The sequence below is a fragment of the Alligator sinensis genome, unplaced genomic scaffold, assembly GCF_000455745.1.
Source record: "Alligator sinensis unplaced genomic scaffold, ASM45574v1 scaffold1061_1, whole genome shotgun sequence".
In the NCBI taxonomy this organism is placed as follows: Eukaryota; Metazoa; Chordata; order Crocodylia; family Alligatoridae; genus Alligator; species Alligator sinensis.
Genome location: NW_005843066.1, coordinates 298262 through 319319, shown reverse-complemented (window position 1 = coordinate 319319; position 21058 = coordinate 298262). Strand labels below are relative to the sequence as shown.

The 21058-nt window shown below is 41.2% G+C and overlaps 1 protein-coding gene across 1 annotated transcript; it reads left to right on the top strand.

The window, feature by feature from the left end:
• Positions 1-16718, top strand: GTSE1 (G2 and S-phase expressed 1). The gene is made up of 12 exons (XM_006037101.3): positions 1-82; positions 1835-1924; positions 3972-4029; positions 4130-4763; positions 6455-6622; positions 7937-8072; positions 10121-10483; positions 10685-10757; positions 11854-12105; positions 13053-13239; positions 14229-14363; positions 16284-16718. Exons 2-12 carry the CDS (start codon positions 1846-1848, stop codon positions 16365-16367), a joined length of 2169 nt encoding a protein of 722 aa, XP_006037163.1. The 5' UTR covers positions 1-82; positions 1835-1845; the 3' UTR covers positions 16368-16718.
• Positions 16719-21058: the final 4340 nt, after the last annotated feature.

Below are 21058 nucleotides of genomic sequence, written 5' to 3'. Positions count from 1 at the left end.
TGGGCCGAGCCAGCGCTTGCGAGCGGGGCCTCGGTGCCCACCTACCTCCTCGTGCTGTCGCGGCCGCGGGCTCCGCTCGGAGGTAGGTGGGAAGCGGGGGCTGCGGCTCCTGGTGCCTCCGGGCGGTCGGTAGCGATGTTCAGGGGCTGTTTCCTGGGGCCTGAAGGCCGGGGATCCCGGTTTTCTCTGATAAAATAAAATCCCTGATTCTCAGAGTTATAAAAAGTAACCCCAGATCCACGTTTTTCCGTGATTTAAAATGAAACATCATTACATATAGATAGATAGAGATATAGATGGGTAGAGATCGACTGACCAGCGGATCGATAGATGGGACGGAGAAACCGACCGACCAGAGCAACTGACGTGACCGACCGACCTAATGTATCTATCAGATGTATATCTATCAGGTAGATGGATAGATCTCTGTCCATCTCTATATGATCTGTTACTATACATTACTAATACACTAGTATATGTTACTAATACATTTCTATCACATATAGAGACAGAGATGGGTAGAGATCTATCCAGCTATCTATCAGATTGACTTATCTATCAGATCCTTGCTGATGACCTGCACCTACGTCTTGGGAGGCAGGCTGTAGATTGGGGGCAGAAGTAGCCTTTAGCCATATTTCTAAAAAGGGGCAGTTGCTGCCAGGAATAGGTGTTATCCTTTTTTTGCTGCTATTTTTCTTTTTAGTCTTCCGTATTCCCAGCCAAATTAGCTAAAACAAATTCCAAATCCAAGAGTCAGTCCAGAACCATAAGTGGCCCTACTCCTGGCAAACACCCTCCACTCCCATCTGGGGCTTCAGATGTTTCCAAATCCTTTGGCAGGCATCCTACTTGCTACTTGGGGGTTTGGATGCCCCAAAGTTTTGCTTGCCCTCAGCCGTAAGGCCCCAGAGGCAAGCCAGGGAGGAGTCTCTCCTTTCCATAAAGTAGTCTTAAAGCCAAGACTGTCCAACTCCAGCAGCTAAATGGGAGGTTCACTATACATTACCTTGGCAGGTAGTATCCCTGTACCAGGAGAGCAGACTTCCCCAGTGCGACTGGGAAGATCACCTCTGTGGTCAGGGTGTTTCCGTGCCAGGTAAGCATAGACTACGCATGATCTGAGCCAACAAGAGGCCGAGGGTCGATTTAGCCAGGATGAGATGACTTAAAGGTCCATTTTTTTGCTGCGCTGAATGGCCAGGTCGGCATCCTTCTCCTGAACCCACGTTTCATTCAGGCTTCGAGTTTAGAGATTTACCTCCCTTGTGCTGCTGTGGGAGCAGGCAGTTGTAAGTGATGTAGGAACAATTTATACCAGCGTTGCTGGGTGTGAATGGATGATATTGTTCACGTGCCTCCTTAATTTTTGGCACCAGACTATTTGAAAAGAAGGGGGCTTTGTACAATTCATGAGCCCTGTAACCTGTTGCAGGGCAGTAGCTGAGATTTGTTTATTCGTTTCTTTTTAGTGAGTACTTCACTGCTGATGGTTTAATAAGCTGCAGCTGTTGTAGGATAACATACAAATTTTAATCTCTAATTTGGTTTGTGCAATTCAAAAAATACCTGCGGTACCTAGTACACGAGAATAAGGATTCAGTCTTGGGGAGCATTTGAGAATCTGAAGGCTGATTTATAGAGGTCAGAGAGAGACTCTTCCCCTTTGGCTTTAGGGGACAGGATAAGGAACAAAGGTCTAAAGCTGCAGCAAAGGAAGTTTTAGTTTGGAGATGAGTAGGAACTTTCTGGCTGGGATGATTTGGCTTTGAGCTTGTGAGCTTCTCCCCAGCCCTACTTTCCTATAATCCCATATAAGTGTCTTATTTTGCAGTTGCAGTTGCTATGGAGGAAAGAGAGGAAGAGTCATCAGGTTGCTCAAGTACTGTGGTTGAAAAAAACCCGGATAGTTGCATAAGCAGTCGTAAGTAGAAAATATTATTTATAAATTGTTGCATAGGATGCACAAGTCCAAGCTACTTACTAGTATTATAAATACAGTAAAGCCTCCGGTAACCGGCGCCTTACAAGCTAGCACGCGCTGTTAATCAGCATGCCAGCTTGTAAGGTATAGTGAAACTGGAAGTGCCCACTGTGGCACTTCCGGTTTCTGTGAGCCCCCCACGGCCCAGGGGCGTAACAGGCTGCACAGGGCCTGCCTCCCTGTCCCGCGGGGCCCACAGGGCCTGTGGGAGGGGTGGTGATGCCCTGGACGCGGTAGGAGAAGCAGCGGCCCGAACAGGCAAGGATGCCTGTTCAGGCCACTCAATTAACCGGCATATTTTGTTATCTGGCATCCCTCATTCCCAGGGGATGCCAGATAACAGAGCTTTTACTGTATATAGATCAGTATGTTTCTTGTGTTCATTCCTTAACGTAGTAGAGAAGGTTTCATTCTGTGGGTGGCCTTATTTCATAGACTTTCACCCCTGCTCTCCCACTACATGGTTCTCAGTTATTTTCTACAAACTTTCATATAGGCTTAACAAAGCACTGATAATCTTTTTGAGTGTTACTGATGGACTATAGCAGGAGTTCCCAAACTATGGTACACGTACCCCTGGAGGTATGCAGGACATCTCTGGGGGATATGTGGGAAAAATTCTGTAATGGTGGATTAAATTCTCATTATAATAATTGGCACTTAAGGGGTTAAAATATAAAACTGTATGCTGGTAGGGGTACGTGGGCAGCCAGTAAATCTGGTAGGTGGTATGTAATAAGAAACAGTTTGGGAACCTCTGGACTATAAGGTCCTTAGTAGAGGTGCACTGATATACCAGTCCAATATTGGACCGGCACTGCTATAAACAAAATTTACTGTATTGGAAATCGACCCAATGTGGCTGATAATTTGGCCAATAAATGCCCATGCATGCGCGCAGCCGCAGCCCAGCACAGGCGGTGAGGAGAACAGCTTGTCAGCTTGGAGAGCTGCGTACAGCTGGTAAATCAGTTGTGGAAGGAGTGTGGGGTGGGGGGTGCAGATCAAGGCCCCTGTGGTGAAGGAGGGAGTGGAGCTGGGATTGAGGTTGCCCAGCTGGGGTGTGGTGGGGGCATGGGATGGAGCCGCAAGTTGTTTGTGGGGGCGGTTCCTACCACTGCGTGCACCCCGGGGTGGGGGGCGTGTGCCCCTGGATCTGGGTGGGGTGGGGCGGGCTGCAGTTTAGGGCTGGGGCTGCCCTGGGCTCTTTCTGGTGGAGGGTGGCAGGGTGTTGGGCTGGGACTGGGCTCAGGATGGGCAGTGGTGGTGCTGGGAGGGCGGCTATGGGGGGGCTACAGCTGTAGCCCCTCTGCCAGCACTGCCACCCACCTTGAGCGCAGCCTGGGCTCAACTCCCCCTCCTCCATCCCGCAACTGCAGCCTGCCCCACACAGATCGGGGGGGGGGGCACATGCTGTACCCCCACCCCAATGCCTTCTCAGGGTTCACGCAAGGTGGGAGCTGCACCCCGCTCCCCGACAAGCCATGGCTCTGTCCCACGCCCTGTCCTGCCCCCGCTGGGCAGCCCCAGCCTCACTTCTCCCTCACCACAGTGGCCTTAATCTGCCCCCCACTTCCCTTCCTTTCCCTTCCACCACAACTGACTTACCAGCTGCACGCAGCTCTTCAAGTTGCCCAACTAAAAATCAGAAATCAGATCGGTATCAGCTGATATGCCTCCTTAAATATCAGTTATCTGTATCAGCCCTCAAAATCTCTAGGGGTGCACCCCTAGTCCTTAGTTTCTTTCCTGGATCAGTTCTGAAATCCATTCTGACAGTTTTTTCGTCACATCCCAAAGTGTATTGTGTTTTTTGTAGTTGGTTTTAAATGATGGTAATTCAGTTATCCCTACTTTAAATTTGGCAAAAACTCATTTAAAATGAATGTCAAACAGCAGTGCAGTTCAAAACCTATTGCAGTACAAATTAGACCCTGGAAATCCTTGTAATTGTGACAGCTCATAACTGAACTCATCTTGCTTTCAGGTGTTCTCCTCTTGGCTGATGAAAAATTTGATTTTGATCTTTCACTATCTCCACTGAGGTAAGTTAAATGTTTATGGGCAAATACATGTCTCTAGCATAAATGATTTTTACATCCTCACTGTTTTGTTTTGTTTTCTTTTCTTTTTTTCCCCTGAAAGTGGAAATGAGGAAGATGAAGTTTTTGTTGGGCCTCCTGGACATAAGGAAAAATGTATTGCTGTTAGTATTGAGACAGTAGTTGAAGAAAGTCAAAGTGCTAAGAAAAAGTGTTCTCCTCCACCTGATGATAAACTGACATGGAGTCCTCTTTCAGGAGAGAAATTTGTGGAAATTTTTAAAGAAGCTCACTTGCTGGCACTTCAGTTAAAAAAGGACAGCAAAGAAGAACTGAAAGTCAGCCAATTTGAAGAACCCAAAAGCAAGAATATTGAAAAATTTGTGCAAGACTCCAAGTCAAAACTGAACATCTTCCAAAAAGGGAAGGTGGAAAAAAGCCCCAAAACTATTAAAAGGGAAACGTACTGTGTGTGGGATAGCCCAGCTTGTCAACTGCCGCCTTCATTTCAGAAGCAGTTGGAGTTGCCCATGCCAGCAGATTCCAGAACACATGCATTGCAGACTCCTTCAAATGCATCTAGCCCTGTCAAAATCCATAAATCTTCTAAATTAGCCATTTCATCTTTAGCACAAAAACAGCAAACAGATGAAAAGAATAAAAAAGTAATAAGCAAGTTGCAGACTGCAAAGGTATCAGCTGCTTTTGGAAAAAACAATCAGTTGACAATTGAAAAGGTAAAGACTCGGCATCTAGACAGTTTAATGTTTGAGACGAACCATAGTCATCTTAAGATAAACTGTTTAAACCACTTGTGAGCTTTAGTCTTATAAATAACCTTTCCTTTTTTGAAGCTGCTTTCCTTGTTTGAAACTCTCAAATAGGAAGGTGAGCCTGTGTCCATAACTGCCTTGAATTTATTTGATTTTTATCTAGCTTCTGTTAGTTTAGTTGGACTGCTGTTGTGATACATGAAAGGTGCAGATAAGATTTGTATTTAGACAATATTTCAGAGGTTTTAGTTGACTTTATTTGTTAACAATCTCCAGTGTTTTTGGCTCCTGTTTAGGCGCTTAAGCCATTTTATAATCATTCTGTTAAAAGTATTGTATTGCTTCTAATGATTCCTTTAGTAGCATGGCTTTGCTTCCTTTAAGCTGTCCTCAGAGTTGGCAGTAATAAGCAGAACTCTGATAGGACGGGACCAACACCTAGGCTTAGTGGGACCAACACTCTCAAAGGTTATATTGTGCCGCACACTAGCTGCACACTTTGATTAGCCAAGTGTGTGTTGCTGGGACTTCAGTCTTAAAAGCAGTACACGAAAGGGCTGTTTTTACAGTACGGCTGTTGGCCCCTGTAAATGGCCTCTAATCTGTAGAGTGTGATTCCTGTCCTATTTCCTTCCTCCTTCACAGCCAAGGCTACTAAGTTTTCCTGTCTGTGGGGACTGCTTCGGAGTTTGACACTGGCTTCTTCCTACCATTTGTCTTAGAAGGATAGGGAGTTTGTATTTTACTTTCTCACTTAATCAGTTTCAACAAAAAAATCCATCCGATCTATGCTAGATCTAACACTAAATTCAATAAGAGGCTTGTTAGTAACCGCAGCACTCACCAGGTGGTTTACCAGTTGAACCGGGGGGTGGGTGGATGACCAACCCGCCTTATGGACAGGCCGGGGATGAAAGGGACACTGACTCAGTTGGAAGATAGTAAAATTGAACTTAACGTTTACTTACAGTAAGATTTCAACAGTGGTTACACAACAAAACGACAGTGGTGAAGCAGTAGTTAAAGATGACAGGTAGGAGATAGCAATTGCTTTTTCCGATGTACGTGCGGATGGAGAGCTCACTATTCGGTGAAATAATAGCCAGAGTGTGACTATTCGTATGACTATTCGTACTATTCGGCCATGGGGACATGGATTCCTGAACAGGGTGATCAGTCCTATCCAAGGGCTTGTGTGGAACCCGGGACCCTGCGCTTTAGCGCGCTGTCCCTTTTATAAACTCTTCAGCCAATCAGAGGAGGCTGCTGATTTACAGTTAAGAGAGTGTGTCTGCTGGCCAGGCAGTCACGCTTCTCCTGCAGCTCCTGATTTGTTAAGGCTGTCTGATCACAAGCTGGTCAGCCTCATGATCATGAGCTCTTCACACGCTGAACATGACCTACTCTCGTGTTCTGCATTGGTCTGGCATGTGGGCTGAGCGTTTGGTCACCTTTTCTACTCAGACAAGGCTAAACAGGTCAAGAACTTGGAATTTTTACACTCTCTTTGAGAGTAACAATAGGCTTTTTTGGTGGGTGACATGATGAAAATACTGGCATTGCTAAACAAATTTGCTTATGTGGAAAAACTTCAGGACTTCTCAAATCCTTTGGCTAATAACTTTTAAAATAGTTTTAAAAATTGAAACTTGCAGCCCAAACCAGGGAAACAGCTCAGTCCCTCTGGGATCAAGCACTTGAACAGCATGGGGTCATCTGAAGACCTGCTCTCTGACAAGTCCAGTACTGCTTCAGATGTCTGTAACGCATCATTCAGTGGCAGTTCAACAGAGGACAAGAAAACTCTTCCTGTTCCAAGCAAGGTACTAGCAAGTGTTTTAATATGATGGCATACTGAAATATTCTTGGGGAATTGTTGACTCGAGATGGGGGAAAATCTTAAAAATGGAGGCAACAGATCTATCTTTCTATCATTGATTTAATACCATAACCTTGGAATGAATTCAAGTTAAAATGACTTCTATGCTGCAACTACAGTTGTAAAGCCAAATGTTTTTCCTCTCTGTAACAACATTTACTCTTATTATTTACCATATTTAACACAGTGCATCAATCATCATTTAGGACTCGATGCAGACAAGGAATTTTGGGGATAACTAGAGGTTAAAGTATATGTTCTTCGTGGCTACCTACTATGCTGTATGAAAAGGTCCCCATAGTCTAAAGTGTATGTTGAGTAGAACAGTGAGACTTAAATTGGAAGGTAATCCAAGGAATGTCATGAATATAGTTAGAGTATTAGGCTACATTCCATGGACTAGTCAAACTTATTTATTAAAAAATATCACATATGTTGCAAGTAGCTTAATATTAACTTTACTTTCTTCAAAGGTGGTAGGCTCTGGGTAAATGAAACATTAATTTTAACTAGAACTGACACTGCTGGAATAGTTTTGGTTTTAACGGTTGCTCTGCAGGAAAAGAGATTGGATGAGACTTGTAATACCATGGGAGATTTGGGATCCATAGCACTTGTGGTATGCTGTCTGACAAATATTAGTTTAAATAAATATTTACTTTTGGAAAGTAACTTGAGCTCATGGTAAGAAACAGGACAGTAGTGCATTCTTGTCACCTGCCTTCCACCTCCAAGGCAAACTAGCAAGGACCAATTTTTTTTTGTTTTGTTTTTATAGGTATTTTTAGCAAGGATACAGTATGCTTTGTAGGACTCTGAGCATATTACACTGAACTGCTTTCCTGACAATGCAGTGGCAGGGCCTGGAAGGTACCCTTTTCTCCCCTGCTCTTCAACCTGGAGCTTTCTGTAGGGATTTTTATAGGTTTTGTTCCTTTGTGTGCTAGGGACTAGAGTAGACATTCTTTTGGAGCTTTCTGGAAAAAAAAAAGTTGCGTTCAAGGGTGAGTGACAGGACTCAATGGCTCTTCTAACCTAATGTTCCCATTTTCGAAGCATAGCCTATATCATTCTGTCACAGTTAAGGCACTATACAATGTAGACTGCTAATAAATGTTTTCTTTTACTTAATAATATCGGAGACTTTGGAACTTGTTCCTGAGACAAATGAACCTAGAGAACCAACACCCAAACACATTAGAAAATGTGCTTTTAATACTTTTGATCTGTTAAATGAAGTAGACTTCTTTGTTCACAGCTGGGGTTAAGGAAGGCAACACAGTTAAAACCTCTTGGTGCTGTTACTGGTCCCCAGAGAAAGAACACCTCGTCATCGTCGTCATCAGTTTCCAGTATGAGCTCCAGCGTGTCTGTCTCCCCCGCAGGAGGAAATGGTATGACTTTTAGCATAAAGACTTGGCACAACAAATATTATTAAACTTGCAGTCTTGATTTGATTGGATTCTTTTGATTTACAGGTTCCAAGAATATTTAAAGGCTCTTAGAGTTAAATTAGAAAAAAATAATAGGTGGAATAAGGGAGACTTTGAATTTCATGTTGGCTAGCTAAACGTCATTTATGTCAAGTCAAGCACTTGCATTAACCAGTCTCCAAAGTCAATAGGCTTAATATCTACCAAATAGGGTCACAGAATGGGAAAGTAGGCTTCTTTTTTGGAGATGGCTTTTAAACAGTGTTGTCAATGTCTCAGTTGACATTTAGAAGTTCTCATGTCTAATTATATGAGCTGTCTAATTTGCCAAGCAGACATTCTACTGCTCTTTTTTCCAGTATCTTTGTTCTCCACAGCCAAACAGTAAGTGTAGTATTACGCTGGGGTTTTATTTATGCCCTATGTAAATAGGAACAGGAGCTTAACTTTTCTTGAGTAACTGTAAGACAGGAGTAAAAGCATTAGAATTGAAATATGAAAGAAAGATAAACATTTCCATACAACTAAGCGAGAAGCTGTCATTTTATTCATTTGTAGTGTCAAGATTGGAAAAGCCTTCAGCTTTAAGCCTTTTTGTTTGTGGGTAGGGGAAGGGGTCACAACTGTTCTGCATACCTGTCTAGCCCCGAATGTCATGGGTTATATAGGTAAGCTGCATTTCTGATGAATGGCGAACCCCAGAGAATACTCCTGACAGAACTGGATCCATGAAAAAACACTACTTGAGTAGTAAACCTGTATATGTTATTTCTATATCAGCTAAGATGCAGTAAAACCCATGGTGTTTTGTGAGCAACTAGAGTATGTGGCCCATCTTATTTGTAACACTTGGGATTCTTTGCTCAAATAATATTTTAATAAGCCTGAATTTTGTGCTTAATTTGTACAACATTATCTAGTCTCCACTTAGATGGTGGGGGGGGAAGCATTAAGCCTTTGTTAATAAAGAGTCAGTACGTTTTAAAATGGTGAAAAATGGACTAGGAGGACCACATGGATAATAAATAACTTCAATTAAACTATTCATTTCCAGTTGTCATGGTTATTGCTTACAATGGTGAAAACTTTTTAGAAATAAAAAGTTGAGCAGGTCTTGTCAGTTTAAGTGATCCCAACTTGAAGAGGGTTAGGGAAGTGAATTTTGAGGAAATATCTGGAAGGGAAAATATTTTAACATAGGAAAAGTGGTCCTGATGAAGTAGTCATGCTGGGAAACTGGTGAGCCTTTTGTAGAACAGGAAAAGGTTGTGTACCTTTCCTGTGTGTGGGAGTAGGGAATAGGAGAATCCAGCATCTGAAGAATAGTAGGTGAACAGACAAACTATGTAAGACCTAGAATTATGTTAACATAATTTACAAAACTAAGGGTTTAATTCTTTATAAATTCAATTGGAGCAGTATTTTTGTTCATGACTTCCACATGTTGTGTGTTCCTATAACCTACAAATAGATTTCACTTTTATTTAGCCTGTTAGTCTTAAACTGAGAAATTGAACAACTATTAAAAGACATTATTATATTTAGGAAAACTTTGACTTTCTTTTTAAATGCTCATTTTAAATTGTAGTCTGAACTAGTTTCAGGTAAAATATTGAAAATACATCTTAAACTCTAATATCAACTGGAAAGGCTTGCCAACTATGTAAGCACTCTTGAAAAATCTTACTCTTTTCTTATTTAAGTTAAAAGCTGACATGCTGAATTATCTTATGATTTTACCTGAAGAATCTGGAAAATTACCAGTTTGACTAACTCCTAGTTTTAAAATGTTAGAAAATAAGTATTATAGTAAATTTGCTCTATTTGTATAACCTGTAGCTACCAACATTCAGTTGTTTTGAATATAGTTCTTAATCATTGCATAATAAGTTTATCTTCAGTTAGACTTGTTTTTAAGCTTAATCATTTACTTGGTTAAATATATATTGTTACAAATTGTGGTAAGAACAAGAAACAGTTCAGAAGTGTAATTTTTAGCTTTCTTTCAGCTAAATCAAATCTACCTTCAAAAACTTCTGTGAGCAGCTCTAAACTTTCATCTACTATAAGCAGACAGTCTCTTGTTAAATCTGTAAGAGTGTCATCTGCCAATTCTGATTTATCCTGCAAGCAAGCAAGATCTGCTAGTACTCCTAGAACACCTACTGTTGTAAATTCTGCCAAATCATCAGTTTTTGCGACTGCATCCCAGACTGTAGCAAGTGGAATTCAGAGATTAAACTCTGTTCCTAATCTGCAGAAGCTAAATCAGCAAAATAAAGATGGAAGCGGAATAAAAGGAAGCTCATGTCCAAAGCCCAAGGCTAAAGTTGTACCTACAACTCAGATTAAGGTCCCTAAAATGGGTGGAGGTAAGTATACCTTTTGGAAGGTGATCTTATTTTAAATTGGCTACTTATTACATGTGTAGTTTGTCTTGTATATTTATCTAGTGACTGAATGGACTGAATATTATTTTAAAGTTGTTTCTGGGTGGAAATTGAAACCAGTGTAGATAAGGAATGGTAAACAACTTTGCAGCACTCTTTTTTTTTTTTAAATCCTTGTCCTAGGTACATCACTAGAAAATGCAGCACCTAAAATAGCAGAATCAATAAGATTACCATCCTGCAGCATACTTGGAAGGTAATGTGCAGTAACTGAAACTTAAAGTCATTTGAGCCTTTTACTTCTGTACAAAGACAGTTTTTGACTAGTCACCTGTGTGATCTGAATTTTACAAGTATAGAATTCTTGTTTTCAAGAACCAATCTATGCTCACTGAAAACTGGACTTTTTATTAAGTTGGATGTTAAAGATATGGCTTGCAGGTTGGATCCAGCCCATGGAGCCATTTCACCTGGCCTGCGGGGCTGGAAATTTGGGGGTGGAGCCTGCTGCTGAAATCCAGGGTATGGAGCCCTGTTGGGAGATTCTGGCAAGCAGAGGGGAGGTGTGTAACTTAAGATATAAGCATTGCAATCCTTTGAAATGCTTTACATGCAAACAAAATATGAGCCTTTATCACAAGCTAGTTCCAGGCTGCATGTGAGAAGATACTTGTTCCCTAACTTCTGAGGTACAGCTTTATAAACTTGTCACAAACTGGGTTTTTAATCAAGGCTTTCCAGTTGGTGAATTAAATCAATCTGCCCTGCTCTCCAGAACATACCCACTTAGCTACCAGCCCTACAGATTCAACTTTGGATCTAAAAGTCTGTTTTGTCTCTCACTCAGTTAGCCAGTAGTAAGAAATAAGAATTCAGTTGGCAATTCTAACGATGTACAAGAAAAGAGACTTCAGCTCCCCTATTGCAATGGCACTTCTTTAATGCTAATGAGTTAAAAAACAGTAAGACACTGAGTATATGTAAGGAATAGGCTTTTAAATACTGTTTGTACATAGGACCTATGCATTGTAGAATTTGTGTTTTACCAACTATAGTAATATTTTGAAAAAAATAAACCCCCGTTAGTCATAAATTAATTAATTTTAAATATTTGTGAAAAGGTCAGGTTAATCTAACTGGCCCTTAACTAAGTTGTAATCAGTTCTAGTATAATATACCAGTCTACTTCTAATGTTCAGATGTAGTTATCCTAATCCTTCATAACCTATTTAAGTATTTACCAAAGTAAGGCAGGCTTTTGTATCGTAGAGTTGTCTAGTTATATACAAAGCAAAGTAAGTTTCTAGAAGATTTTTTTTTTTATCAATGTATGCTCTATGCTTTTTCTTTAGTGGTGTGGCTGTCAGTACTCCTGTTAGAGTGTCAGAAGATGGGCTCTGGCAGAACTCCTGCCACAGTACAAGGTCCCTTTCAATGACGCCAGCCAGTATAAAGCGTTCTGCTCTTCCTACTCCCATTAATCGTCGTACGTCAGGAATTCCAGTAATGTCTCCTAAAAGTGTACCTAGATTTGTGCCATCACGAAACTTTAAGCTGGTTCATCAAGTTTCCAGCACATCCAACAAAAAGATTCTTACATCTTGGTAAGACAGCTTGCCTTTTGAATGATAAGTATTGTGGGTGTAACCTGGTCCTGTTGAAGTGTGACATCTTGTACTCCTGTGGCCAACATAGGGATTCCACCTCAGTTGGCATCCTATGTATGCCTATACTACTAACTATAACCAGACATGTGTAATACCAAATAACATTTCTGTACACAATGGCTTATTCTGGCATGTTATAATTTTGCTGAATTCCTAAGTCAGGAGACTTTTACACAAGTTCGTCCATCTGGTCTTTGCTTTGTTTCTCACATCTTTATGCTATCTGAAACTTGAATGATGTGCATCATGAAACTTGTCTGAATCTCTGAACTGGAGAGAGACTGAATGCAGAAATAGTAATTTCCAACACAGTGACATCCCTGCTGTCTGAAAGATAATGCAGGGTCTAAATCTCTAGATGAGAAAAGCGAGTAGTTAGGACAAATGATCTACTCCTATCTTCCATTTAACCAAGTGTCACCCTTTTTAAGGTGTTGTCATACCTTAGGCTATTGCCATTATAAAAATCTAGCATCCTCAGAAGAGGTGAAGCATTAAGTCTCAACTATTCTTCATATTCTACTTGAGAGCACAGGTACAAGATGCCCCATACTGCCTAGCTACTATGGAGGGGGATGCAGTCTTTTGGCTTTTAGCCCAATGCCTTTTGAGAAATACCAAACATGTAACTTTGCATTTTGAGCAAGAAGTGGGTACCTCCCTCCTACTGCTGCCTTCCCTGACTTCAGCAGTTAGAGGGGGGATGAATTTTAAGATGACCTTTTGATAATTGGATTCTGTACATGGAAGTTCATAACAAACACATTCTTCATGTACAGAATCTAAGTACTCGGGGGTCTTAATTCAAGGCAGTCTTGGATATGAGTGAACACGATAGTAAATATTGAAGAACTCAAATTACTGGCACCACTTATTTTTCCCAGTTCTAAACAGGCAACAGAGAACAAGGCCCGGGAGTCTTCATCTGAAGATGAAATATCTCCTCCACCTGTCATACCTCTTATACTTGATTTTTCACCAGAAAAATCAACTGTAGATGTATTGCAAACCGAAGTAAAAGAAGAAACTAAAATACCAAACAATTCAGCTGAAGAAACGCAAACCAATGAGGTAGGAATGTGAAATCCATTTCTCCTTGTAAAACTGCCTTTGAGTGAACTGAATGCTAGTGAGCTGCTTTTTAAATTAAGAGCTAATATTGCAAACCTCTATCTTACTTAAATTTTAATGTGAACCACATTATGAAGATGAATACACCCTCTAGTGTCATCTGTATTTAAAAAAGAATTTGTTTGGTGTTTAAATGTTCATGGAAAACTGACACATGCACCTCCCCCCTTCCCCTCCCTTCAGATCTGTGTCAAATTTGTCATCCCTGTATTTGCACTGGGATGTGGTTGTGTTCCTGATGCATAAAGATGCATAAGTTATGGGAGAATCCCAGTTGCACAGACTACACAGTATAACTCGCTCTAAATAGTACTGAAATCTGTAGAAATGTCCAATTGAAGCTTAACTCAAATCTACCAAAGGAGTGACTTATAGCTTTTGCTCGGGCATAAGCCCCCTTACCTGAATGAGTCAGTTGAGGTAATAACTTGCAATAACTAGTTAATTTATATAATATCTGTTATTTGCTAGCTGGGATGCAGCAAGTTTCCATCACAGGGTTTATGTGCAAAAAAGAAAGAATAATAATCCAATTGGATGGAAACACAACTAAAACTAAGAACTTCGTAGAACGGTTTCTCTGTCAAAGCATCAAAAAGCAGCAATTGTAGATGCAAGGTTTAAAGCTGAATTTTTAAAATCTTTAAATTTGAACTTGAGCATTATTTTCAGTTCAGATTTAGTGCTTAAACAACTCACTAAGTGCTCAAAAGGCAAATTCTCATGCCCAGGATGCATGTTCTTGATTCATAAATGGAAAAAAGTCACTGGCAGATTAAAGATCAGCTGCTTGTTTTCCTTTATGGTGCTCTACTTACGTTTAAAACAAATAATTGATTCTTATAGCTTTCCCCAGTTAGTCAAAGAAGTTGACTGACTTTCTTATGAGGAAAAGAAAGTAGAAAACTAAATGACTTTATTATTTTTAGGTGTTGCTGGTAGATATTGGAATGGCTAAAACTCCCAGTGCTATTTCAGAGTGGGAAAGCAGACCTCTCATTGACCTTTCAAATACTCCTGATGTGAATAACGCTGTTCCTCTAAAGCCTACTGTTTTGGGACAGGTAAGATGCATCTCAGTTTGTCTCAGTTACCTGTTTATGTAAATATAATACAGTGCAGAGGAGATTGCCTGGGCATATTTTAGTTGCAAAATAACTTACCCACATAAAAATTGCTTCACACCTAGTGCTTGCATTTAATTGAGCACCCTTGTATCAGAGTAACATTTGGAGTATGCTAGAATACCTGCCTGCCCTTGCAATCTGTTCCTTCTGGAAAGGGAAGTAAACATTTTTGTTCTAAAAGTAGACCTCAGTGGGCCTCCATTTGTAAATCAGATATATTGTGAAAGTTCTCAGTTATTTAGTCGTATAGGCTATGCTGTCTGACAAACTAGCTGCATCATTTACTCCATGACCATAATGAGTTTGCTCAGACATGGTAACTGATATTCATCAATACGAAACACCATTTGACTTGAAAGTTAGAGCATGTTCTTGTTATGCTTCTCTCCTATGAGATTATGTTCTGTCTGATATGGATGTAAAACTGCTCATTCTAGTTCAGGTTGTCAGCACTGCACCAGTGCAGTATAACATGGGTGGTTGGATAAAATGACCCATCACTCTTAACTTGGTTTTGGTTTCAAGTAATCCTTTAAACATAAAACAGCTGAGGTTTAACTCCCCGTACCTCCCTGCAACTCTAAAAGTACCTGGGTCCCTAACATGCAGTGCCATGAAGACTACTAGCTACTTCTTCATTATAGTCAGTGCAGAAGAACAGAGGGTAAATGGAACCACTTACCAGCCACATAACTAGCACTGTGAACTTAGGACTTGACCAAATAATTCTGTCTGGTTTTAAAGATACATTTGGGAGGAAATAATGATAGAAAATTTCTTACTATGACTCCCTGCAGCAAATGGGATGACTTTTCCCTTCATGGGGAAAATGTTGCTGCTGCTTGTCGTAATTAACGGACTGCAAATCTTTGCATAACTAGCTCTAGTCTGTCGCTAACAAAATATATTTGTCTCTACAAACCACCAACGACTTCATTTGCAAGCTTCCTGAGTGTCTAAAAACGGTGTTAAGAACAAAATGACAGAGTAAAGCTCTAGTGAGGTTCAGCTGCAAAATAGCTTGGGTGCAGCAGTCTATTTGGGCTCTCCTGGAATGCCCTCCCAGGAAGACCATTTATTCTGATAGATGAAACTCGAGCACATGAGGATTTTCTGTTATTGCAAGGGATGATTTTTCCTGGGAGTACTAAAATTGTGCTTGGGAAAGAGGTTATAAGGAATAATATTAGATTCTAGGTTGACTCTGAATTCCTGTAGCATTTCAAGCTGTTCTGCATATTGTGTTTATTCCCCAAACTTAAATTTTTTTAGAGAGACTTTGCACTTCCTTGTTGAATATAGATCTCTTATTTTTAGCTTCTAAAGCTGTTCACATCCTCCATTTCTAATGTCAGAGTAGCCGCTTGGAGACTAGTTTTGTATGTGTGTGTATATATAGACAATTATTGTCCCAGTCCCCTTCCTGCACAGAACCTAATGGGTTACCTCAGTTCTGATGGCTTCTTCCCTCCTGCACTGGTTATTTTAGTTGGCATTGCTATCAAGTATAGGTATTTAGCTTGTGATCTAAATCAGTATCTTGAATCAAAAACTTAGGCTTAGCCTATACCCGATCTGCAGAACATCTGGTGTCATGGGCTTTAATTTTGTTTGGCACCTAGTTGGGTGAAGAGACTGAATTGTTTAAAACTGGTAGTGCAGCTGTTTGTCTTCCAGATACCTGATGAGCTGAATCTTCAACTAAACTGCCCTGCTGATGCTTTGGAAGTAAGCAGACAACATTGTGCAACTAGGGTGACTGGCTACAATTACCCAGGTTTCCAATATAGTATAAGTATAGAGTAAATGACAAAAATAACAACTTTTTAATTTTGTTAATTTCTCATTTTCTTTCAGCTGATAGATCTGAGTTCTCCTCTTATCACTCTGAGCCCTGACATGAACAAAGAGAACCTGGATTCTCCTTTACTGAAGTTCTGAACTGAAGCAGAACCCAAAATTCCTCTTGGCATCTGCAACTTTAATTTGAGCTGTTGGAGGTGTTATCTTGACAGAGGAACATGGAGCAACTACTATATAACAAAATGAAGAACTGAATGCAACTCATTTGACAAAAGATTGAGAATTTCAGTCGCCAAGAATTCTAGTTTGAATACATGTGACTTGACCTTACATATGACAATGCATGTATTTATTTTTAAAGTAAATTATTATATAGAAAAACATCAACCTTCTTCTAAAGATGTAATTGGAAAGTGAAATGGTATTAAACTTACAATATTTGAAAAATTAAGATGTAATTAAAAACTTCAATCTGTGAATTTTAATGATCTGTGTGAAAGTATAAGGAGTCTAGAAATAAATTATTTGGACAAATGAGTAGTGCAATCTAAATGCAATATTTCAGCAAGTCAAAATGGTTAAATTGAATGTCACACTAATGGTGTGACAAAAGATAACGTTAAATATAGGAGGCACTGTGGGGCAGGTGGTGGCTAATGTGGCTCCAGCCTGGGTTGGGGCCACAGCGCTGGCCAGCCAGCCCCCCACTCCTCTATCCTACAGCCTTGGGTTCCTTCTGCTCCCTCCCCTTCACTTTGTTCTGCTCTGGCCCCAGCCTAGCTCTGTGGCAGTCATATTCAAACAGGAAAGCATGGGAAGGATTGCAGTTTCCAGCTTGCTTATTTCATATTTGTTTTAAAAATGTATAGGTTGTACCACTACACAAGTCAATGGATTGGCCTTTTCTTGAAGATCAAAGTGCTTTACCAATTCTGCACCTCTGTTACAAAGTAGGTAATGTGCCTGGTTATAGACAGTTGTCACTAGTGTCATGCCCAGGTGTAGTTCTGAAAGCTACCTTTTAGGAAAATGCTAAGCATAAGTAATATCATTTTGTTCCTTGACATAACTAATGCCACTAAGTAAAAGCAAAGCAAGTGGGTCACAGTTTAGTTTAGGGTGACCTCTATAACCCATGGCAGCAAAAAAGTTAAGAGAATGTGGTTTAACAGTCCAAGACCACAGGATGCAAACAGCAGCCTGATAGGAAAACAACCACTGTAAAAGATTGCTATTGAATATTTATGACAACCATATATAGAACATACAGAAGAGAACTGTAAAAAAGAGGAAAAAAAAAAAAGCATATTAAAATCTTTAAGGTTGGGGATAGGAAAAGAAAACAACTTCTTGAACCGCAGTGCAGTAATAGATGCCTGGCCAGCTGAATTCACTATCCATCAGAAGGTTTGTGTAAGAATATTTATATTGACTGTTAGGGCTTGCTTAAAAGTTGAATGTAGTAGTTAAAGCTTCAGGGGTATACTTGGTAGCTGTGTTAGTTTGAGACAAAGACATACAAAAACTAGAACTCTTGGTTCCAAAATGATACCTTTTATTAGACTAACTGGAAAATGGCAAGAAAATTGTCCTTTTCTGCAAGCTTTTGGGATCGAAGTCCAGATAGGTAGGAAAAAAACTTCATTTCAGCTTATTTCCTACCTATGGGGACTTTTTACCATTTTGTACCATCTATACTTTTCCCAGAGCCTGACTAAGGGACTTTGATCCCGAAAGCTTGCAGAAAAGGACAATTTTGCCATTTTCCTGTTGGTCTAAAAAAAGGTATCATTTTGGAACCAAGAGTTCTAGTTTTTTGTATGTATTTAAAGCTTTGATTAAATATTGGTATTGCTTAGGTGTTCAATAAAGTAGGATTTGAGACCAGAATAGTCTCATTGATCATTTCATTTCCATTCACCCCATCCCTTAACTACATTTAGTACAACACAGGTACACCAGAACTGGAGACTAGAATTTCACATTTCTGACTATACCTTACCTGTGCCGTTTGCTGCTCAGCAATGTTCCATGTGTCCTAAACTACGCTGTAGCAGAGGAACTCCAAATGTAAACTAATTGAGAATCTCACAGGTATAAATCTGAGTGAATGGTGATGGCTACCTGGAAGAATGACTAATCTGTACTCGTGGCTGGCTGACCACATTCAATTTTAGAGTAAGAATGATAGACACAGAATTAAATTCAGCTTGCTGCTTGCTTTTCTTTATCTTGCCCTCTAGTGGCAGAGGTACAACTTCACTTTAAATATTTCTGTTCAACTTTTTAATTACCCCAGCACCAGCAAGAATACCTCAGAGAGTGAAATGCCAAAATTTTAAAAAGCTAACTAATATAATCTAATGATAAGATTTATAAAAATGTGCATAACAAAGAGGAAGGCACAAGTCACTGAGTTTTACAGTAAGAAGAGTCTTTCTCACAACCATGCTTAATAAGGGTCCATTATATTGGTCAATTAAACCCCATGCTAGAAAGGTAGTAAGTGATGCAGAATTTCATGTAAAGCAAAAAGTTTACTTGTATAGTGCCTTAGCTGCAAGAATTCCTATGTTGTAAGCAGTGTACAAAATCATTTAGATCCTTTCCTGCTTAAGGAGCATTTTCTATTTTCATAAAGATTGTTGGAGTAGCTACTCTAGTCCTATAGGATTTTTGACTTAATGATCAGGAAACAAGATTCTTAAAGATTGGGAACCCCTGCTCTAGAACCTAAGTTTTTATACCATGGCCCAACAGTCACAGCTGACTGCAGACGAAATTTCTGGCCAGAAAATGGGTAAGGATGCAGGGGTGGGGGCAACCCTGCGCTGCCGTGGGCCCTGCAAAGGGAACCACAGCCTCCACTCAGCTCTGGGGGGCCATGGTTTGCCGGTCTGTGGCCACTTCTGGTCTGGCAGCCGACCTGCTGTGGCCTGGCACCAGGCTGTGGCCTGAGGATTAAGAAACCCCTGTTCTGGATGAAGCCTGGCAGCTCAAAGGAAGTAGAAATAAATCTGTTGTAACATTTCCCCCCCCCCAAAAATCTCAGTTTGGGGCAAATTTTAGGTTTGAATATGGCTTTAGGTTTGACCGTACAAGGAGTCTTTTGTGTATGCTCTTAAATTCATACAGTTGTGAAATGAGTACATTCTCTCAACTGGGTTACTTGTACCCTAACTCAGGTTCTTCTAGACCTGTATCTAGAGTCCCCCAAAGCTCAATCCAATAACTGTATTTTCAGACCTGTATGTGAAGTTGCTCTGTCACTCACCTTGGCATTCACATTTACCAGAGACCATGTAATTTGCTTGCTTTTAATATAAATTTAAGTCATTACTTATTTGCACCACAGCCTCTGTCTGTACAGCTGTTTTTCTGTTGTGTGACACTTTGGAAATCATCCCACTGTAGTAATTGGGGTGGGGAGGATAGTTATATTTTGGGAAAGGTTATTTTGTTGCATAATTGACATGAAACAAGCTGTACTTATGAGGAGTAATGAGCAGAGTTGCAAGCACACTATTCCCTCTTCAAATAAATTTGCCCCAATTAAGAAGTTTACCCTGGAAGAATTGAAATCAATCCCTTCAGCTTTCATGGATTAGCAGTGCCTTGCATGCAGTTTTGTTCCTGATTTACATAATTTATGTCCTGGCTTCATTTCTACACTGCATCATAGTCTCAGATCTCGTCTACTTTTCTGGAGCCATAGTAATTTAGATGCCACCCCATTTTCAGATTTGGGCACATCACTGGACTTTGCCTACCTTTTGTTGGATGGTTCATCTGTTGACAGTTTAGCAGCTCACCTGGTTACCTTTTGTTTTGTAATTCAAGTAAGCTGCACCAGAGCCCATAAATAAAGACTGAACCTGCTAGCGTTCTGGGGAAGGGCCAAAGTCTGTCAAACCCTCATGAAGGAATGCATGTGGATGTACAAATGTGGCAGTGATAGTCTGCAGGGCTGCTTCAAGGCAAAGGACCTTAGTGCTTTGTAGCATGCCTACAAGTGGTAATGATGTTGATTGCTGTTTAGACATTGGCCAAGTCACAGCTCCCTGTTACAAGGAGCTAGACTCAATCTTCTCAGGGGTGATGATATTGAGCCATGACTTGCTAGAGATTTGAAGATGGCCTTGACAGACCCAGAATTGGCAGGGCCAAGGACTGCATCATCAAAGAAATCCTAGAGATTTCCTCGCCAGCCAGGAGGTTGAGCATTCACCCATGTCTCCTCGCTCACATTGGAGTCCTTCAGCCTGCCTGTCTGCCATCTGCGGGATCGTTCTGGTACGCAGCCTGGACACGGACAGCTGGGAAGCACGTATCCACCTGGGTCTGGATTGTGCGCCAAGAGCCGGTTAGCCCTGCTAGTGCGAAGTCACTCAGCAGACCGAGCGGATCTGCGCCTCTAGACTACGAGATGCACGTAGAGCACAAGCTTTCCTGAATCCAGGTTCACTTTCCAGGCTCAGGCAGCATCTGTGTGTGTCGCTGAGCCCCAGCAGGTAAGTGCCCTCCTGGTACAGGCAACAGTCTCCCAGCCCAGGGCACAGAGGCCAGTGGTTTCCCACCCCTCCAGTGCCAGGGATCACTTCCAGGGCTCTCACAGTGGGCAGCCCTCCCGGGACAGCCTGATTTTCGTGTCAATTAAGCAACAAGCAACTCCGCCAAAGAGCCCCGCCCCCTGCAGCCCTGGTGGCGGCGCCCCTTCCTGCAACGGGTCCGTGGGCCTCTCCGGAACCGCCGAAGCGGCGCGTGTTCCCCGCCGGACACAGGCCAATGCGGGACCGCGCGCCCCTCCGCGCCGCCGGAAGTCAGGCCGG

Coding starts and splice junctions, on each gene's coding strand:
- GTSE1 (XM_006037101.3), top strand. CDS start 1,846: ATGGAGGAAAGAGAGGAAGAGTCATCAGGTTGCTCAAGTACTGTGGTT. Junction 6,623..7,936: donor CTCTTCCTGTTCCAAGCAAG/GTACTAGCAAGT, acceptor CTTTGTTCACAG/CTGGGGTTAAGGAAGGCAAC. Junction 10,758..11,853: donor TCCTGCAGCATACTTGGAAG/GTAATGTGCAGT, acceptor CTTTTTCTTTAG/TGGTGTGGCTGTCAGTACTC.